The sequence below is a fragment of the Musa acuminata genome, chromosome BXJ1-4, assembly GCF_036884655.1.
Source record: "Musa acuminata AAA Group cultivar baxijiao chromosome BXJ1-4, Cavendish_Baxijiao_AAA, whole genome shotgun sequence".
Lineage (NCBI taxonomy): Eukaryota > Viridiplantae > Streptophyta > Magnoliopsida > Zingiberales > Musaceae > Musa > Musa acuminata.
In genome coordinates this window covers 38,373,303-38,392,410 of record NC_088330.1, presented here as the reverse complement: position 1 = coordinate 38,392,410, position 19,108 = coordinate 38,373,303, and the positions used below count along the sequence as shown (strand labels likewise).

At 38.9% G+C, this 19,108-nt stretch overlaps 1 protein-coding gene and 2 long non-coding RNA genes across 5 annotated transcripts; 1 reads left to right on the top strand and 2 right to left on the bottom strand.

Annotated features, from left to right (window-relative positions):
* Positions 1–1,164: 1,164 nt before the first annotated feature.
* LOC135665046 (uncharacterized) lies at positions 1,165–6,788 on the bottom strand. Of its 2 annotated transcripts, XR_010509094.1 has the most exons (6): positions 6,659–6,775; positions 6,367–6,430; positions 5,804–6,291; positions 5,422–5,565; positions 5,217–5,318; positions 1,165–1,601 (listed from the first exon to the last, which is right to left on the bottom strand). It is a non-coding gene; the product is annotated as an uncharacterized LOC135665046 (long non-coding RNA). The 2 variants fall into 2 exon arrangements; XR_010509093.1 differs by having other exon boundaries at positions 6,367–6,788.
* On the top strand, positions 6,162–10,507 carry LOC135665060 (uncharacterized). The gene is made up of 2 exons (XR_010509097.1): positions 6,162–6,297; positions 7,089–10,507. It is a non-coding gene; the product is annotated as an uncharacterized LOC135665060 (long non-coding RNA).
* Positions 10,508–11,285: 778 nt separating this feature from the next.
* On the bottom strand, positions 11,286–13,191 carry LOC103982925 (transcription factor NIGTH1). Of its 2 annotated transcripts, XM_009400016.3 has the most exons (5): positions 12,908–13,191; positions 12,578–12,807; positions 12,107–12,482; positions 11,849–11,925; positions 11,286–11,782 (listed from the first exon to the last, which is right to left on the bottom strand). In XM_009400016.3, the coding sequence occupies exons 1-5, from the start codon at positions 13,125–13,127 to the stop codon at positions 11,579–11,581; spliced, it is 1,107 nt and encodes a 368-aa protein (XP_009398291.2). In that variant the 5' UTR covers positions 13,128–13,191; the 3' UTR covers positions 11,286–11,578. The 2 variants fall into 2 exon arrangements, with proteins under 2 accessions (XP_009398291.2, XP_009398290.2); XM_009400015.3 differs by having other exon boundaries at positions 11,286–11,925.
* Positions 13,192–19,108: the final 5,917 nt, after the last annotated feature.

Here is a 19,108-nt window from a genome sequence, read left to right as displayed (position 1 = left end):
TATCATATTTAAACTCTAAAAAATAGTTGAGCTTCTTCTTGTTATTATCGTACATGTTGGATTGAGTCAACCAATCCAAACCCAATTAGTCGTCCATTTAAGTAATCATTCTACTTTTAAAGAGAAAAAAAAGATCAATCTACGTTTCATTTGAACGATCACGTTCACTTGTGCACATCAGAGATATATCAACAATCTCATATTTATTATTATTATTATTATTATTATAAATATAACTCCTTGATTATTTGAGATCGACTATATAATTTGTTATTATAAAATTAAATAAAAAAAATATTTAATTTTAATATATAATTTTATTATTATTTTAATCAAAATCAGATGCTCAACTCTATTATTTACTACAGATGATATTTGAATTTCTCTCACAATTTCAACAAAATTACTCTTATTATGTTATACAAGTTTTGCATTTTAATCATGATGTATAATTTATATATCACCGAGAGAATGCATTAAATCGGGAATTAACCTAATAACTTAGTGATCCAATGGAATCTACATTCCCTGTGATTCTGATCACTACGTTTCCGACAGCTAAGAATTCCGAGCCAGACGTTTCGCAGTTATGTTGACTTTGCGTTGACCCGTGAACAGAGGTCAGCTCCAGGTCACTTAGGGACCAGCGTGTGACAGCTGGCTCACCTCAGTATTATTAGTCTTTTGGGGGTGAAAGCTTTGCAGCTGTGTTGACTTTGCGTTGACCGTGAACCGAGGTCAGCTCCAGCTCACTTGGGGACCAGTTTGTGTGACAGCTGGCGCACCTCAATATTATTATTCTTCTGGGTGAAGAAGGCTTTGGGGACGCAGACCGGACCATGGAACTGAAGACGAGGCAATTGAACGCGTCAGACGTCAGAGGCCATGGCACGCGAGTTCACCGACCAGGATGACTGGGTCAACGCGCCACTCACCGGTAGACGATCTGGTCAACGCGGACTGCTTCAACGAGAGAGATTACATACTGATAGACCGAGTCTTTGTCTCTGATGGAACAGTTCAATCTATGAACAACACAAATACCCTGATTGGATGCATGTTTATGTGATTAGTTTCATGAACAAGTAAGAAACATTACAGATAAAAAGAGAGGGGACCAATTGTACCATTACAGTCGAAATATCCATTTAACAATATGATTCATCCATCTAAGGATCCAGCATTATGTAGAAAATTGTTAAAATTACAGACAAATCCCGATCTACAAGGTTCGGAACTACAATCAAAGTATACCTGAGCTCTGCAAACAATACCAGCTCTTGAATATTCAAGGAGTTTTGCTGGGTCTTATGGCTTTAAGAGTAGAGTATTCATTTGGTTTCTTCAACTTCTGTCATTTCTGTGCCTTCTGACTTTACCTTAGGCTCAGACTCGTTGGGCTTAATTGCTAAATTCTTACAGATTGGCATGGTGTCATTTTTATTCAAAAGCTTCAGTGAAGGTTGCACTGCAACATCATGCATAAACACTCTTCTTATCACCAATGTCCAGATTTGCTAAGTCCACCTCAATTTTTGGAGGTATGTTTTCTGATGGGCAGAGGTATTTTAAACTGGTCCTGATCTTGTGAAGAAAACCTCCTGTTTATGTAAATTCCAAAAGTAGAGAGTGCCAAGTTAGGTACTGACAATGAAGACACCTTAAGAGAAAGTACAACCACAGAAAACAGTTTGACAAACATATAACTTAACAAAGAAAGCGGCTGGATATCACTTGATAAACAGTTTGATGCCTTAAAAATTTGGGCTCAGTGGTTTAGTGGTAATGTACCAACCCATTTACCAAAAGGTTGAGGGTTCGCAACCTAATCTGATATATTATACGCAAACATTGATCTGGTGTGCCAAACTCTCGAAACCTCATCCGATAGTTCTTAAAGGTGCTAGATAGTTTAGCAAAAAAACAAGTGTCCCTTTTCTTGGGATCAAACCTAAAGGCCTCATCAGAGCATCACAAGGTCTTGGAATCAAGTCCTGCTTTCATCACTGTCTTTGAAAATAAAGTGGTTGGATTTACTCACGGTCTATTTGCTAGCATAGTTGGACGAAAACTTATGTCCCTTTTTCTTCACCTTTATTTCCCTTTTTAAATAATAATTTTTGGACTAAATTCTACATGCTTCCCTAGCTATCCATGTCTCATAGAACAAATAGTGGACAAACTTCAAAGTTTGATGCCTTGTTGAGAGTTTTAGTCTAGAATATTCTTTTCCTAGTTGATTACACTAATCCCCTAATACTTTTAACATATTATCTCCAATCTCATGTTCATTCCCTTAAGAATGTTTTGGGAATCCTCTCCTACTTATCTTCTGGATGTACTGGCATACCTATCTTAGAAAATCTAAGCACAGCCCTACATGCAAGAAGAATTAGGCTTGCATGAATCTAATTTGTCAACATCAGTTTAAATACGTGGTATGTGAAGACAAGACATATGGATCAATGTTTGACACCAATCAGTTATAGTGTCAGAGGTGTCTTTTCAAAGCAAATTTTTGGTCAAAACATATTGTCTATTGCACATGTACATCAAAGTAATATCTTAAAAAGAAGGTTAAGCATCACAAAATGCACTTATTCGATAGTAACTTCATAAACATGATTACTCTTTTGGTACTTCTATAATTTTTTTGTGGCTGAGGCCTAAAACTGTATAACAAATCCACCAAAACTCTTGGATAACTTGTACTGTTAAATATTATCTCATTGTTTTCCTATGGGAAAAAGAAATATATAAACTTCTTTCATTTTTCTCTATTCAACACTACATCTAGACATCAGTTGCATAAACTATTCCTTTCATCTTATTCCCAGGATAGTTCACTTTTATTTTTTTATAGTTAAACTTATGTACAGAGTAACGACAAGTAATATCGCATTCTACCATCTTCATACTGAGATCAATTTTCCTTCATCAAAAGTATTCTATTGGTCTCAAAAACCATGATTCTTTGATGCACCTTTCTCTTTTTAGTTTCTTCTTTGGACCCATCCTAAGCTCTCCCCCTATCTCTTACCATCCATAGTTCAGGAAGTTCCAAATGAGTGATACCTTCCAAGGAAAGCAACTATTGACCCAATTGCAGATTAAGAAGGTCCCCAAAGCAAGGTGAGACCAAGGATTGTTGTTCATAGGATCTCTTCCTAGCATGGCATAATTATCACACTGGTAGGCAAAGGCCAGAACTTAGTCTATCAATATGAGGATGCCTCCAGCATGAATTAGCATAGTACCCAGTGACAGATTTCTGGAAAAATTCATATCCATGGCAATGTTCCAAACCTATGATCCAAACCTATGACACAAATGTTCCAATAATGCAACTGAAAATGAAGAATTGAAAGGATTTACACCTTTCATATCCATAGCAATGTGGTGCATCTACTTGCACTTACTGTCATGGAGTGTGATTGACACCATTTGGCTTAAACATAAATTTAAAACATAAAACTCCATCTACTGGAGCCTTAATCATATAACAGGCTGTTAAGTAATTAATCCATCACAAAAATCTTACTGTTTCTTGGCAAGCTTGCATCAAGTATCCCAATCTCTCTAACCATATTTCAATTGATAGTTACACATGCATTTTAAATCCTCAAAATATTAAAGTAATTATCTCCCACTTCACATTCAAGAAAGGTATATCAAACACATGCACCATCTCAAAATATCCATCTAATTGTTTGTACAGCTAAGTACATATGTTCTATGTTAGTTATACAGATAACACCCCTGTAGAGTATGTGCTTTCTTTTTTATTGTAATGGAATCCTCAAGTCTTAAGGCGTTGAATCTAAACAAGACGGAAGTAAATCTTTTATTTTCTGGGGGGTAAGGAAAAAGGAAGATGAGAAGAAGAAGTAATTCAAATAATTGATTCAATGAAATTCTCAAATACCTACAATAAAAACATCATAAAAGATATGTCTAGCCTATATCCTCAACAATCAAAACATTTCAGTGATCATACTTTGTAACAAATGTAACTCGAGATGATTTTTAACCCAATCAATACGCCATTATAAAGGGCCAAGGCAAATTACATAATGAATATAATTGTAGACCCAAGGCTGCCCAGAAAATATGTTAAAGATGATTTTTTCTTTGCAAAACGTAAGTAGTGATAATAAGATTTGATTTCCTAACCTTACTATCAATAATCAAAATCATTCCCAGCTAAGATGCTTGATATAGTTGACATCATCATAATATATCGGATGACATTCCGAATCCTCAACATTTGATAAGTGGGTCTACCATCAAACCGATATATTAGTTGTAAGAAAGTACCAAATAAGGTTTTGACTTCAACCCTGGTAAGCATTGTACCCCCATTTAGCCAACGTTTTAGGTGCAAAACTATATCAGATAATGTTTTAAACCATCAATCTTTTGTAAGTGGATGATGTTACATGTGATCAGAAGATCATGTATCAAAAGTACTAAAAGAGAAAGAATCTTATAAGACTAAATATTTTCAAAACATGTTCTGGTATAAAGAAACCAAATATCATAATAAGTAATGAAGACCCAAATCATGAGAGCTATGACAAACTCAAATAATTTATAATTCTCTTTTAATCTGATTCCACCACTAACTGAAATCACTGATGATCTCGAATTACTGTACGTGTAAAGGCTTGACTGAAGTTCTAGGTTCAGTATTAGACCCTGGAAAAAGAGAAAACAATTCAGAATCATTTTCCATTCGCCCCCATCGAATGGAAAAGGTGCCCCACTTTAGGATAGACATGTTTCGTGTCTACTGAGAGAGAATGATTAGATACAAACTACTTGAAAAGGCAGAGTGATATGCACAGAGATGACAAAAAATAACAAGGTGAAGAGACAAGCCAGGAGTGGTGTGCTAAAGCAGAAGTAGCAACAGACAACAAAAGCTTAATAAGGATTTGACATGACAATTCAAATTAACGGCATGAGATTGTATTAATATGGGTGAGGATGGTTTCAGAGTAACTGTTCGACCATATGTCTCACAGAGAAATTCTTTAGTTCCTATGCTGCACTTGCCTCCTTGAACATGTTGGGCCACACATAGTCCAACCTCTCCTATCGTTGCAGTTGCTTCTACAATATCTACCATAACCCATCAAGAAATCGCAGCAGAAGAACTATTACAGTGCAACAAAATAAATTGGGAGAACACGAAAGCAGTAGACAAAGCTCACCTTTCTTCAACCCAGGGCAGACAACCTCCCCCTTGAAGACCACAGGCACATCAACCTTCAACTCCGTTCCCTTCTCTTCTCTGTCTCCACGATCCTATGAACCTACCATCAAAAAGCTCATCGGCATTTCAGACCAAAGCAATAAAATCCAAGAAGTAAGATCGAAGTACGTTAAGAAAAAAAAGATTCGTATCTCGATCCATGCCTTGATGGGGAAAACCATGCCGGACTGGAGGACGACCGATGAGCCGGACCCGGCGCGGACCTGGAGCCTGATGGGAGTGGAGCAGAGAAAGGCGACTGCTTGAGGAGCTCGCGAATCTGCTTCGCGTCGGTGGTGAGCAGCTGCCTGTTGGAGGCGACGGCGCCGGCCCGTCCGGAGGCGAGGACCACCGACGGGATCCGGCCGGCCATTATAAGTCTTGATTATTTGGATTCTACTCAATAATAACATAATAATGCATCTTTCCAAAACAGTTAGTTTTTATATTATATTTGTATCATTCATGTTAAAGATTATTTTAATTCACTAAATCATAATATGAGTGATGATTCTACGATAGAATGATAAGGTCTGCTGAATTGACCTAAACCACTGCTCTCGTTTTGCCCGATCTTGCATCTGATGCTTTGGTGTATAGAAATCTTGCTGTTGCACTGAGAACAGCCCCTTAAAATGGCCGTGGTGGGAGCAATGTCTGCCCTGATAACGACCCTGTGGTGGCCACCATTGTAGCGCCACCAGCCATTTGATGATGCCCATCGTCGCCCTCAGAGACAAGCTGTCGTTGCTCATAGCTCCTCAGCATCGTTTGCTCTCTGTCACCTGCAATCCGCTGCGCCGCTGCCGTGTTACGTTGATGTTCGCCAGTCAAGATCTGCTGTTGCGCCAGACCCGAACTCATCGTAGTCGCCAGCGGCAGTGCAGTCGACGGAGACTCCCCAGCTTGGAGCTGTTGGTGGTGGTCGGTGACGGGAGGATCGAGGAGTGTGGTGCCGGCTGCAGGTTCGCAGTGGCGGTGGCATCATTCCCTTTTCTCAGACGGTAATTGCCTGGAAACTTAAGAAGGCAGCCCTACAGGTAGGATTCGGGTCGGGGTTAGTGTTTCTTCCATTTGCTACAGAAATACTGGATTTGATCATCCAATACCTTATCCTTCAGGATGAAGAAAGCCTCTCCTTCTCCTCCTCCTCCTCCTCCTCAAATAGATTGTCTAAGAAGATCAAAAGCATGGATTGCTCAGGAAGCAAGAAACTTCTCCTCCTCCTCAAATAGGATGCAAGAAGCCTCTCCTCCTACTCATACTCCTCTATAGCTTTGCAATGAAATCTATCTGACAAGTGAAAAGCTACTCTTCTCCTTCCTCTCTTGGATCATAGTCATACAATAACATATAAACACTACAAATAATTCTTGAAGGCATCAGTTTTTTTAAGATCACCTCACTTCACCGTCTTTGGATCCTCGACTGCTGCTCAACCCGCTTTGCCTGGATGCTGAGTTCCTCCTCCTCCTCTTCCTCCTCCTCTCTCTCTCTCGCTCTCTCTCTCTCTCTTTGAGGAGAGGGTGGTTTGGGATCCCAAGACAAAGCAGGAGACCAACCACATGATGAAAAGGAAACTAAAAGACTTGCAATGGTAATCAGGAAAAACGAGCTCTACTTTTGACTCCTCCATGTCAATCTTGTTTCGTATTTGTCCAAAGTTAATGTATGTTGACATCAATATCGAATTGCAACAATAAATGCATGCAATCGATTCTTGGAATTATAGATACTTAATACATAGAAACCATACACTAAAATGATTATTGAATATAAATAATGCTGATAGACTCGTTTTTTATAACAAGATTTCTTGTACGATGGACAGCATGTGACTCATGGGAGTGTGGGCTCCGCCGTCAGGTTCTTGCTACGGCTACCACCTCATCGGTCATGTATTCGGGTACGGGTCGCTGAATTCTTCTTAGTTTAACATCGTAAGAGGGATCCAAAACCCTTCTTTTTTGTGTTTGTGATTTCGTGAGATCTCTTCGAGCCTTCTCCGCTGGCCGTCAGCGGATGCTCCGCCGATAGCACAGGGTGGGGCCGCGCAGCTTCACTGGGACGTGATCGACCCCGTGACGAGATGTCGCGGTGAAGGGGCATTCCACCCAGTCGAATCGTTCGTCTTTCCGGCGAGACCCATGACCTCTGCTTCGTTCACCTTGTGTTTTCCCTCCTAATTTTTGGTCGATTGAATTGCTTTCGTTCACTAATCATTGTCCTACATGGTCAGATCTTGAGGCAAAAACCTGATTTTTACTGTTTAAATGATCAATTATTTGATATTGCCTGTGATTCATTGCCTTTTTCGGAGATCTGAAGATGCCTGATGAAGACCGTGTAGCCATAGAAATCGTGTTTGTGCAGGAAACAAACAATCTAGAAGAAAGGCAAAATTATGCTTCAATGCATGTGAACTCGATGAAGTGTTATGGACAGACCAAATCGATTTTTACATCGATAATACTGATCTTAGGCAATTTCAGCTAATATCAATTGCTTTGTAGTATACCTCATATGGATCTGATCACATTTTACCTGCTTAAATTGGGACTTAATTACAAATCATTTCTGTGACTCTAGCAATCCATCTGTTTCCATCCACTTGAACTTTGTATACAAGCTACTTCTTCTTTGGTTTTGTTTCGTAGTATTGTCGTCTATATCAATGCTCATGTGTTAGTACTGTCATATACATCAATGCTCAAGCTTTCCTCAGGAATGTCAAATTTGGAACTAATCCTACAGTTTGCATGACAATAGGCATGCCCTTCCTATTTTTCATATTCACTTTGATGCGTTTTTATGGTTCTTGCAAGGTGGCCTGCTGACTTTGGTTTAGTGACAATGGTCTGTTTTTTTTTTTTTTGGTAAGTAGTGACAATGGTCTGTTGGTTATCGAAAGTTGGTAACTTTGGAGTGGGATATTATTATTAATGTTGCACAAGCTACTAAAAGGGGTGAGCCTTGGTACAATGATGATGTTACTCTTTTATGACCTAGGTGATTAATATATGAGTCATAGAGATAGCCTTTCTATTTGTAGGGTTAAGGTTGGGTCCATTGGCGCTCTTAGGATATCACATTGGCAGGCATCTCAAACAAGGAATTCATCTTTTTGGACAAGCTACTGTAAGTGTTATACAGATAATTGAGAACACATGGTTCCCTATATGAATGTTGTCCTTTAGGTTATTACGAGAAGCTCAATGCAAGAGGAAGTCATGAAACCAATTAAAAGGTCTGGAGACATGAACTTCATTTTAACATCTCTTTGTACACCTATTGTTTCTTATAACAAGGAACTTCTTAAGCTTTCCATTATCTTGAGGTTTTCAGCAAAGTCTCTATCCTCTAATTGAAAGTTGACTGATTCTTTGTCATCCAAAGCATTTGAACTTTCAGTTCCTAGAGTTTCTTATCATCACAACCTCATTCTGCACATCCATATTGTTGTGGTGTGTCTTCTTGATTAACTTGTGCTCAAGTCATTGATGTCAATGTTTTTACCACTGGCTTGCTCAGTTTCTGCAAGAATGTTACACAGTTGCGGAACTAATTTACAAGAGTAAATGGTGCCAGTGAGCTGTTCGTTAGGAAGCTTTAGCCAAGATTCCTATCAAACTAATCAACTATTTGTTTCCTACCTTTGATTTTTCAACCTCTCATCTTGACCTTGGATACATTTCAGAACATTATTCTTTTCAGGTTATTGTTGAAGATTTGAATTTTGTCAAACCATATAGAGATTCATCATAAGTCCATGGAGCCTAGGAGTTCAATAATTGGAAAAAAAAAAAAAATCAAAAACTCCCATTTTCAGTAAGGTTTTTAACTTGATATTTAAACTTAGCTAGTGTTTTGCAGCATTAGTTTGAATCATAATTCCCCCTGTTTCTGGTGCATTTGAACGGGGAAGAATTCTCATAGTATCTTGATTAATAACCATTACGTTGATGCATTTTTTATTAGTCTCTCCTGCTTGAGTAGATGCAGTGGACAATGAAGAGGACTACAGAGACCACCTCACTTGTGGCAGGTATTCTTTGCAAATCCTTACCTTACGAATGGCAAGGTTAATAAGCAAGGGAAGCTACATTCAGATTTACAGATTTTCAGACGCAAGAATCCCCACGAGTTCCTGTGACTGAGGCCGGATGACCCTCCTTTGATAAGAAGGCAGCTGCTACTGTATGATTGGAGTATGATGATATTTGGATCAGTCTAGGTTGTCACTCAAAGGTGCATGAATGAAAAATGAAGGCTCTCTTGTGAAGTTGCTACTATCAAGTGAATGATTGATTAAGGAACTCATTAGGGTCGAACTGAAGATTGTGATTGCTGATGTTCCTAATACAATAGAAGGGTTTTGATCACCTTGCTGAAGTCCAAGATAGTATTGGAAGCATTAACAAGGACCAAGTGTTGAAGGCTCATGAAAGTGAAATTATTAAAGAAAATGAGAGGTTCTTTGCGTTAATTACTGATAATATAGAAGGAGGTATCTTCTGAAATGTAATCATCTCATTTCTCAGTACCATGTGGCTACAAGCAGAAGGTGGAGTGAACAAAGTGGACATATCAGCCAATGTAGTGCTTTCCTTTGGTTGAATAGCATACTTCTGGGGATAATTATAGAGAATCTGGAGTTCAGCAATTACTAAAGATGACACATAGGTTTAAACTTCACCGTCTGATCAGAGATGATGTGCAACATCAGCTTTATGCGAACCCCATGCAACCATGTCTTGTGTGGTGAAATTAGAAAGTACCAGAAGTAGCATTGATTCTGCAGAACTTCTGCACTGGCTAGCGGATGAAATAATCCACTATTGGTACTGCTCATAGAGACAGGCCTTCAGAATTTTTACCAGATGGTGAGTGAAATAATCCTGTAAATATTATGTAAAGCATACTGTTGTTGGGGATCTTGATGACATCTGCTAGACATTGGATGCCACCTAAGTTCTTGCAGTTATAATTATCATGAATTAATGGGTTCCCAAGATATTTTAGTTGCTGAAGTTCCATGGTTAGTTGGAATTGAACATTTTATATCATCAACTGCTGTATCATTTGACCTGAAACTACCATAAGCTGGCTAAGCTAGTAAATTGACTGCATAAAGTTACATGCTGAGGGTGGCAATGCAAGTGTCAGTAGCATTGTGGTAATATTGAACTTTTGCTGTCTTTTCTCATTCCTCTAAAGAAATGTACATGGGCAAAAAATTCTCATTTTTCCCTTTCAATTGTTCACCTTGAGTGATGTGAACTAGAATCTTTGTTGCAAAACTGTGACAGAACAAATGAGGTGGCCTTCAACCTTGCAAAGGAGAATGCAATGGTGGGAATGGTATGTCTTTAATTCATCAGTATCAATAGACTACCCCACAGTGAGCTGCATGTAGGCTCATTCCTGGCAACCTTCCAAAACACTATTCAGATGCATCTAAAGTGGATACTGGATGCTTTTGTAAGGTAGCCACTGAGTTTGTTCCCAATATGTATTGTGTTAGCTTCAATTTGTTCAACATACTGAGAGAAAAACTCAGAAGTGTGAGGCCAACATATAATCATAGCAATTATTCTCATCTTATTATGGTTTTCACTGTTTTATTCTTCAAGTTCCCATGGAATTTTGACTAGAACAGCAATGTACTTGGAGCAATTCACATGGGCCATGTAGTTTATATGTGATACTTGATTCCATAATCTTCTTGTACCTTCTCCATTGCCAGAGTGCCAGAGAGGTGAAAATAGCTTTAAAATTTCAAAGATATGTAGATATGGAATGATATAGTCAAACATGTCATAAACTCAATAAATCTAATAAGAACTGCAGCAAATTCCATACTCGGGTACTAATTCAGATGATAAAATTCAGGTAAAGTCCATAAGCTTCACTGGTTCATGATCTCTTCAGATTGTCTTCTCATCTACTGCATAACCTACCAGAGAACCTCATCAGATAGCAAGAACAAGAAGATGTCATACTTGAACTCACCATGCTGTTCAATCTGTAAGAGAAAAACCTTATCACTGGGGAAGTGATACTCTACTTGATGATCAAACAGTGCCAAAACAGATCACAAAATTTAGCAAGGAAAATTAAGGAAGAGGAGGAAGATATGAGGGGAGAGCATCAAGACTCCTCTGTCAGCACAACTTGCACCTTCTTTATCCCTATAGAACACAGTTACCATTACTCCAACCTCATCAGTTACCATTCAGCAAAATTTTTGTTCCCTCTATACATCGATCTCCACTTGTCGGTCTCTTCATCGAGTACATAAAAGCCTCACTTTAATCTACATCATTTCCAGCTATAGCTCTCTGATTTGCCATCATCCTCCAAGCTCTCTCCCGCAGTCACTGACAATGCAAGTGCAGAGCCAGCTAACTGAAGCGGGCTTTGCGGAGAATTGGATTGTGAAACACTCTGCTGTGACGAGCAAGTGTGTTGATCTTGTGGAATAGCTGAAGCATTAGACATTCTTCGAGTGTGCAACCGGTATTTCTGAAACAGCAGGGCCAGAACATTGAGCAAACCGTGAAAACTGAGATCAACAAGCAAGCGATATACCTGCAGATGGCTTTTCACTTCATCGTTTGTGAGCCCATCCACCTTCATCCGGTCTCGTATCTGCTTGGGGGTGGCCACTGCATCAACGAGTACAAGAGTCAAATCCAAGTGAGAAGAAGAAGAAGAAGAAGAAGAAGAAGAAGTGATTCTTGCTCTTTAGAGCCTTATTTCTCATCAAGTGTTTCGGAACTTTGACAGATTCAAGAATTAAAGGTCGGCTTTTTGTCTTGTAGGAAATGACAAACATCGTCTTCTCACCTTGAACACCGCCGAGCTGTTGGATGGCGCGCATGAACCGACGATGTAGCTCCTGCGACCAGCATCTCCTCGCCTTTCTTGGTGGCTGCTGCTGCAGCGACTGCAAGCTAACGTGGGCACCAACTGTCGCCGGAGTCATCTCCGGCGCATTGCCAACAGCTCTAGAGGCGCAGCCACTGACATGGTGGTTTCTGATCGCAGGCGACTGCAGTGATAGGTCAGGCAACGCGGCGGCAGGCTTCTCTTCCTCCCTCTTGCAGCTGTCAGCAAACGGTGGCAGACCTCTAAATGGCACGAATGCGCCCCCGCCGTTCCGGCTCTTGCGTTCCGAGAAGAAGTTCTCCTTCCCCTGCCTCCGATGAGAGTCTCCATCTTTCTGCGACCAGAACCAGAGACGACGATCCATTTTAGCCGATCTCACAATGGTATACACAAAGATCCAATATTTACCGTAAAGATTCTCCTTTCTACCTCTTTAAATTTTATCTTGTCGTGCTTTTTGGAATCATTGTTGTTCTGGCTACAATTATCGTTCCAGAGTTTGGCGGAGCTCATCCAGTTCCTTTTATCTTTGTATTCCGTTTCCTCTTTTATTCCTCCATCCTCCTCAACTTTACTCTTTACTGGTACGAATTCTTCGAAAGCTCGCCCAAACCTCTCGCAACGGAATCGCTCGATCTCCTTATTCAATCCCTCGATCACTGCAGCCGAGAAGAAACGACATCGAGATCGTAAAAATTCGGATTTTTACAGCAGAAGAATCCCAAAAAAAGTAACGGAAATAACAAGCATCCAACGAACCCTCGCCGAGGAGATGCATGCAAAGAGGGAGCTCGCGCTTGAAAGCTTCGATCTTCCTCTTCTCCTCCTCCAAGCTCCTGATGGACTCCTCCAGCCTAGCGGCCCGCCCGCCGTCCCCGCACTCGATCGCCGACGCCTCCTTCAGAAAGCCACCGACGGTCCGCATGGCGCACAGCTTCATCTCCAAACCCATCTCCTCCGCCACCGCCATCGGGCCCATCGCCGATCCGATTCTTTCCCTATGGTATCGCCTCTGAGATCTCTCGAGCGAGAACAAAGGACAGGGAATAGGAGGGAGGAGACAGGAGGGGAGGTGAGCGTTATATAGCCGACGCAAGAAGAGACGGGGAACAGGGATCCGTGCGGTCCGGTCCGGTTCGATCGGACTGGAGATTCCCGAGCTCGACTCGTCGCGTAACGCGACCCGACCAATCCGGGCGGCATCGGGATGCCGTTTCCCACGTGGCGCGCCAATTCACAATAAAGAAATAATATAATATAATTTATTTATCTAAAAGGTTCAATATATATTTTCTTTCCTTTTTATGACTGGCTGGTGTTTTTGTTAGGGGTCAAAAGATCTCCGAGATTCTTTCCCGAAGTGGTTGGGAGTAGGTACTTGTAATAAGATAGAATTTAAATTATTTTATTTAATGTATAAAAAACTAGGGTCATATAGTATATATAATATAATGGAATTATGGAAACTAATAATATAGGATTGGATATCAAAAGTGACGACACTCGAAGCTCCAATAAGAATTTTAGGAAGACAAAAAAAAATGATTTATACTGTATTATCAGCCATGCTTAGTATCACGGAGAATGACTTCTTACGTGGCGTGAATTAGACGCTTCATGGTGCGGATCTTTTCCAAGTCCGTAGCGTTTCGGAAACTACTCGTTGAGATGGAGACTTCCTCACAGGAGTTGGGATCTCTTGTTTGGTCCCTTGTAAAGTGTAATTGAAGAATCCTAGTTGTTTTGCTGCAGAGCATCCGCTCGACACGTGTAGGAAACATTTTCCAGATTTAAATGGACGCTTCTAGCCGCACGTCTACCTGTCGTGTAATTGGCGCCAATCGTGGCTCCCCTTGTGGGATCCGCATGGGCCCACTGCCACAGCCAGTAAGACTAAAGACCCTGGATAACGTATTGTACGACATGAATAATCTCAATTTGATCCCCACTAAAAGGATATATATATATATATCTAACCATATGTGCATATATATATAAAGAATATGATATATACATGATATTTTGGATAATTTACATTAATATATGCAGAATTCCATGAATGAAATTGCTGCTCTGTGTAAGAAGGAAATAATATGAATGTGCAGAACAAAATAAGCTCTGAGTTCATGGAAAATTTTCTCTATGTATGCCAATTCGTTGGGAAAATTGACCTAATTATTTCTATGTGGATAAAGGGATAAGGATTGTGCAGGTGAGGGTGGAGCATTGGAATGCCTTTGGAAGGAAGGAAGAAAGAGAAGACAAAATGCTTTGAGCCAAAGATTTATACTTTTGACTCATCAAATATTCCTTTGCAAAGATGCTACTTTTTCTTTAACTTCCTCAATATCTATAGTTCCCCCATTAAACTCTCCTATATTATTGAACAATTTTATTATATGTTCTTGGAATAGTTTTATGCAAATGATTATCCAATAATTTAGCTTAAATTTTGGTAGAGAATTAGATATATTAAAATTTAAGATATATAACTTATTTTTTTATTTTTTAATATATATATATATATATTAAAATTTTGGATAATTGTTGGATAGCCTTTAGCTTGAGAATCTTGAAATATTACAAGCCTTTTCTCCAAAGTACCCACTTCATCGGGCTTGATGGGGGCATTGAAGGATCATAGAGTGGGAATCATTTGTGGCTTCCTAGTAGCTCATTGTGGTGACGACCCTGGGGAACATGAAAGGCCATCCATCACATCACTCGAAGAACCTTTCTTCTCGGTGGAAAGTAGACACAAAGATTTGACTCCATGGCATCAACAATCTGAAGGGTGCGCGTTGAGGAAAATGATGCCAGAAGACGAACACCCCTTCCTTCCTCAAAAGCCAATTTCATGTGATTCACGACTACAAGTCTCACAAAGAGAAACAAAAAACAGGAGGAGGGGTTTTTGATTCTGTGGATGAGGTGGTTGAAGGCAGATTGATCGAAGAGCTGAAAAGGAAAGAAAACTACATCTTCCAATCTGAATGAATTGAGAGTCTGCTTCTCTTAATCATATACTTGTTCTAAATTCAGATGATCATAAATGATCTAAAGCCAAGTCCAAAACTTGCATTGCCTAATGGTGAAATGTGGCTTTGCAAACACCTCTTTGCAAGGCATTCATTCAGCCAACTGATAGCATACTGATGAAGCCCTCCGTTTCCTTGCAAGGAAGGCACTGCTGACCAGATACTGTGAAGGGAGGAGGGCTAAAAGATTTCTGTGATCTATCCTGTGCACAGACATGCCTCATTTATGGTTGGGCATTGGATGCTGAACTAGATTCCAACTCCACAAAACCTAAAGCAGTGGTTAGCAAAGAGCAAGTATGCATGGAGTGGAGTAGAGAGATAAGAAAACAAGATACCCAAGCAACCACCCCCACAATGATGTGTCTAGATTCTTGTTTGTTTGTCATGTTCCACGTGGTTCCAGAAGTGATGTAGGACCCAGCAGCAACCTGTGGGGACAAGAGGGACCATAGAAATGTTAGCAGCTGTGGGATCAACACCATGCACAAGGATGAAGATGGCCTTACTTCATCAATATGCATAACATTTTGATGTTCATAGGAACATTATATTGTCGGTGGTATGGACCATGGAAGGATGGATATGCTGCTGCTTTCATGGGAAAGAGTGCACGGAAGAAATCACTTCACTTTCCACAGCAACTTTCTGATGAAGTTTGGACTCCTTGGCATTGGAATTCTTCCCAGGAAAGAAAGATTATACATTTTAAACAACTGTTCTTGATGACCTGATAGAGTCTGTATGAGTATTGTATTTAAGCTAGGGGTTAGGGTTAGGGCTACTACATTCCAATTCCAAACCTACATAGTTTGTCATATAAATTTATGATATAGATACTTGTATGTCTATTGAGCAACCCTCCTACATGCTTAACTACTCATTTGAACTTGTAACATACACCCTATATGTGTAGCTTCAGTAATTTATGCTCTGGAAGGATATACATGAATAATTAATTATATGTTCTTTCAAGTGTATTGTTTCTACAATTTTGTAAGGTATACATGAAATGATAAGGATTTGCAAGCATATCTAGTGATTTTTGGCATTATACTAAGCAGTTTGAATCTGATAAATTGTATTTTTACCTCAGTTGTGTCCACTACATTACTAAAATTATGCATCATTTGTCTTTGATCTTGAATGCAATCTCACAAAGCACTTTATAAGATATTTCTCTTGTCATTTTTTCCTTGTCAAATGACAAACATGGAGTGCTACAAAATGTGTGCTTTTCTTTTTGACCCTATGCCTAATTGCATGAGGTTGATGCCATGTCAAACAATAGCTAATCAATTGTCATATAAGCTAATCAGAGTAGGAACTTTTCTAATGAGTCTACAGTCAACTTGGAATAAGAAAGCTATTATATCATTGCAGCACCAATTAATGGACTCATTGAATCTCTGAAGTTGCACATCAATTATATTATAAGAAGTAATTTTCTCAGCAATGAGGATGAAAAGGAAACCTTATTTTGACTACAGAAAGAGGTATAAAGCCATTTGACAACAAGATCAAGCAAATCTAGATCAGATACGAATGTGTAAGAGATCAATTCAACCCTCTCCTCCACCCCTTTTTCATTGTTCCAGGGTGAGAAACAGAAGGCCAAGCTTGAAGTCCTCGAAATCATCTCCAATGTCAGCGATGGAGGCAGAACAAGTGTTGCAGAATTCATGGTCAGGTGAGATGTCAAACAGATGTGGCTTCCATTTTTTGCAAGGATAAAGTTGGTGTGACCTTGGAGAGGACAGGATTCCCAACCACTGATCTCCTCACAAAAATGTTGGATTCTGTGTGCTGTTCACCTCATCTGAGGGAAGGGGGAATATTGAACCTGTCCAAGATGATAAGAACATGTTTAAGGTGTTAGTCTAATTGAACATGCAACATGGGAGTGACCCTCAACCATAAGAAATCCCATGGCATCACTGGATATCATATCACTTTCTTGGGTGTCAGCTTCTAAAGCAAGCAAGACACTTGGTTGTGGATTAAGGAATACACACCTTGAAGGGATGTGGGTAGATTTCATGGATAATTAAATACATGTTGTATCTGTCAATGAAATGGTAGGTTAGGTTTCAGATGGTTTACATGACAAAAAATGGGATCAAACTGAGACCTTATTCTTGCACTACAAGGAGTCTTGTGCTTCAAGAGAGAAATCATTGGCATGCAAACACAGTATCAGCCTTGTTGTCAAGCATGTCAAGTGGGTTTCTGCAGTAGCTTATACTCTTGTGGAAGTCTCAGAAAGCTTGATTTCAAGGAAACATGGTGCTTGGCATGCAGAGGAGGGCCCATGGAATCAAGAGTAGTGCACAAAACCCAAGGGCTCCTTCCCTTCCCTTACCTTTCATTTTATGTTTAGTTTATATTTGAAGACTCACAACATTATGATAGCAGGGTGAGTGAGTCTATTCCTCAATCTGAATTATTAATTTAAAATACCTAAGATTAAGTTAATAATAATAATTTCTCTAATCATATAAACTAATCAAATTCTCTGGGATTATTTATTATATTTAATACTAAAATCTACCCTAATATAATTTGTTGTGATATGATTTAATAGGATAATGATAAAGTAGACCTGTCAAATTTCATAAACTATTTTAATTCTTGCCTCATATTTCATGTGAGAGTAAATTTGGATATCATAATTAACTTACTAAATTGTTGCCAAAGATTATTCTCCTGTGACTGACCTTAAAGATAGAAAAGCTCTAAGATGAAAGAGAGAGATAGCTACAGACTAAAAGCATCATTTATTTTCATTTTGGAAAATGATAGGAATTGGGTTTCAAGTAGAGATTATGTTTCAGCATTTTCCAACCATTATTTCTCAGATATCCAAGCATTAAAACAAAGGAATGTCTTTTTCTTTTTTGTTGTATTTCTCCACAAAGAGAATTAAGAAATGACTATAAAATAATTAATTTATTATATTATCACCAAATAAAGATACAAATATTCTTATGAAAAATCTTCATGAATATCATTAGAATTTTTGATATTATAAACAAAGATCTTCCCAATAATAAAAAGGATAAAATTCTCTTTCTCAATTTCGGTTTTATTTTTTATTTTCTCAATCTCTTTCTCTATCTAGAAATGAATTCCAACTTGAACATCAAAGAAATTTTTTTAAAAAATATATTTTGAAAATTATCATCCTGATAGAATCCATCTCATAGTGATCAAAATCTAATCTCACATGAAACTAAGTGAGAGAAAATATATTTGAACTCTTCTGGTGGTGACATTCTCCCTAAACCTTCCTCCATCATTATGCATCTCTTTCTTTCAAGTCAGAATTTAATCCCCAAAAACAAAACGAAATTGGAGCCATAAAATCAACAAGTCTTGAGAGAGAAAGAGCCATAAACCATCTTCTCCTTATCGGACACCACCTAAATATCGATGATGATGAATTGGTCCACTTACACAAAAGCCATGACAGTGACATCATGGATGATATCCTCTGTTGACTATGACATTTGATTCCACATTGCACGCCAATAAATTTTTTGGAGGAGTCACACCGCTCTCTAATTATTTTTATAGATCAGAGATGAGAAAGAAAGGATTCTTCTTCAAGTGTTGCAATTTGATGTTGTTTTCCATCATCTACTTTTGTTGAGGTGGACAATCATCACTTATCTCTTTTCACACAACCACTTGAGGTGTGTGTGACCCCACCCTACCATATTGGATGATAAAGCTATCATAGATTGTCTTCTTAGGATAATGGATATTTTTATCTCTTGGATTCTTGCCTATGTAGCTAATTGGTTTACCAACCATGCTTTCTTTTTCCTTTTTTTTTTTCTTTTTTTTTCTTTTTGGAGCAAATCAATTAATCTATCATGCTTATACATCATTGCATACTCAATAATAATTTTCATATTCA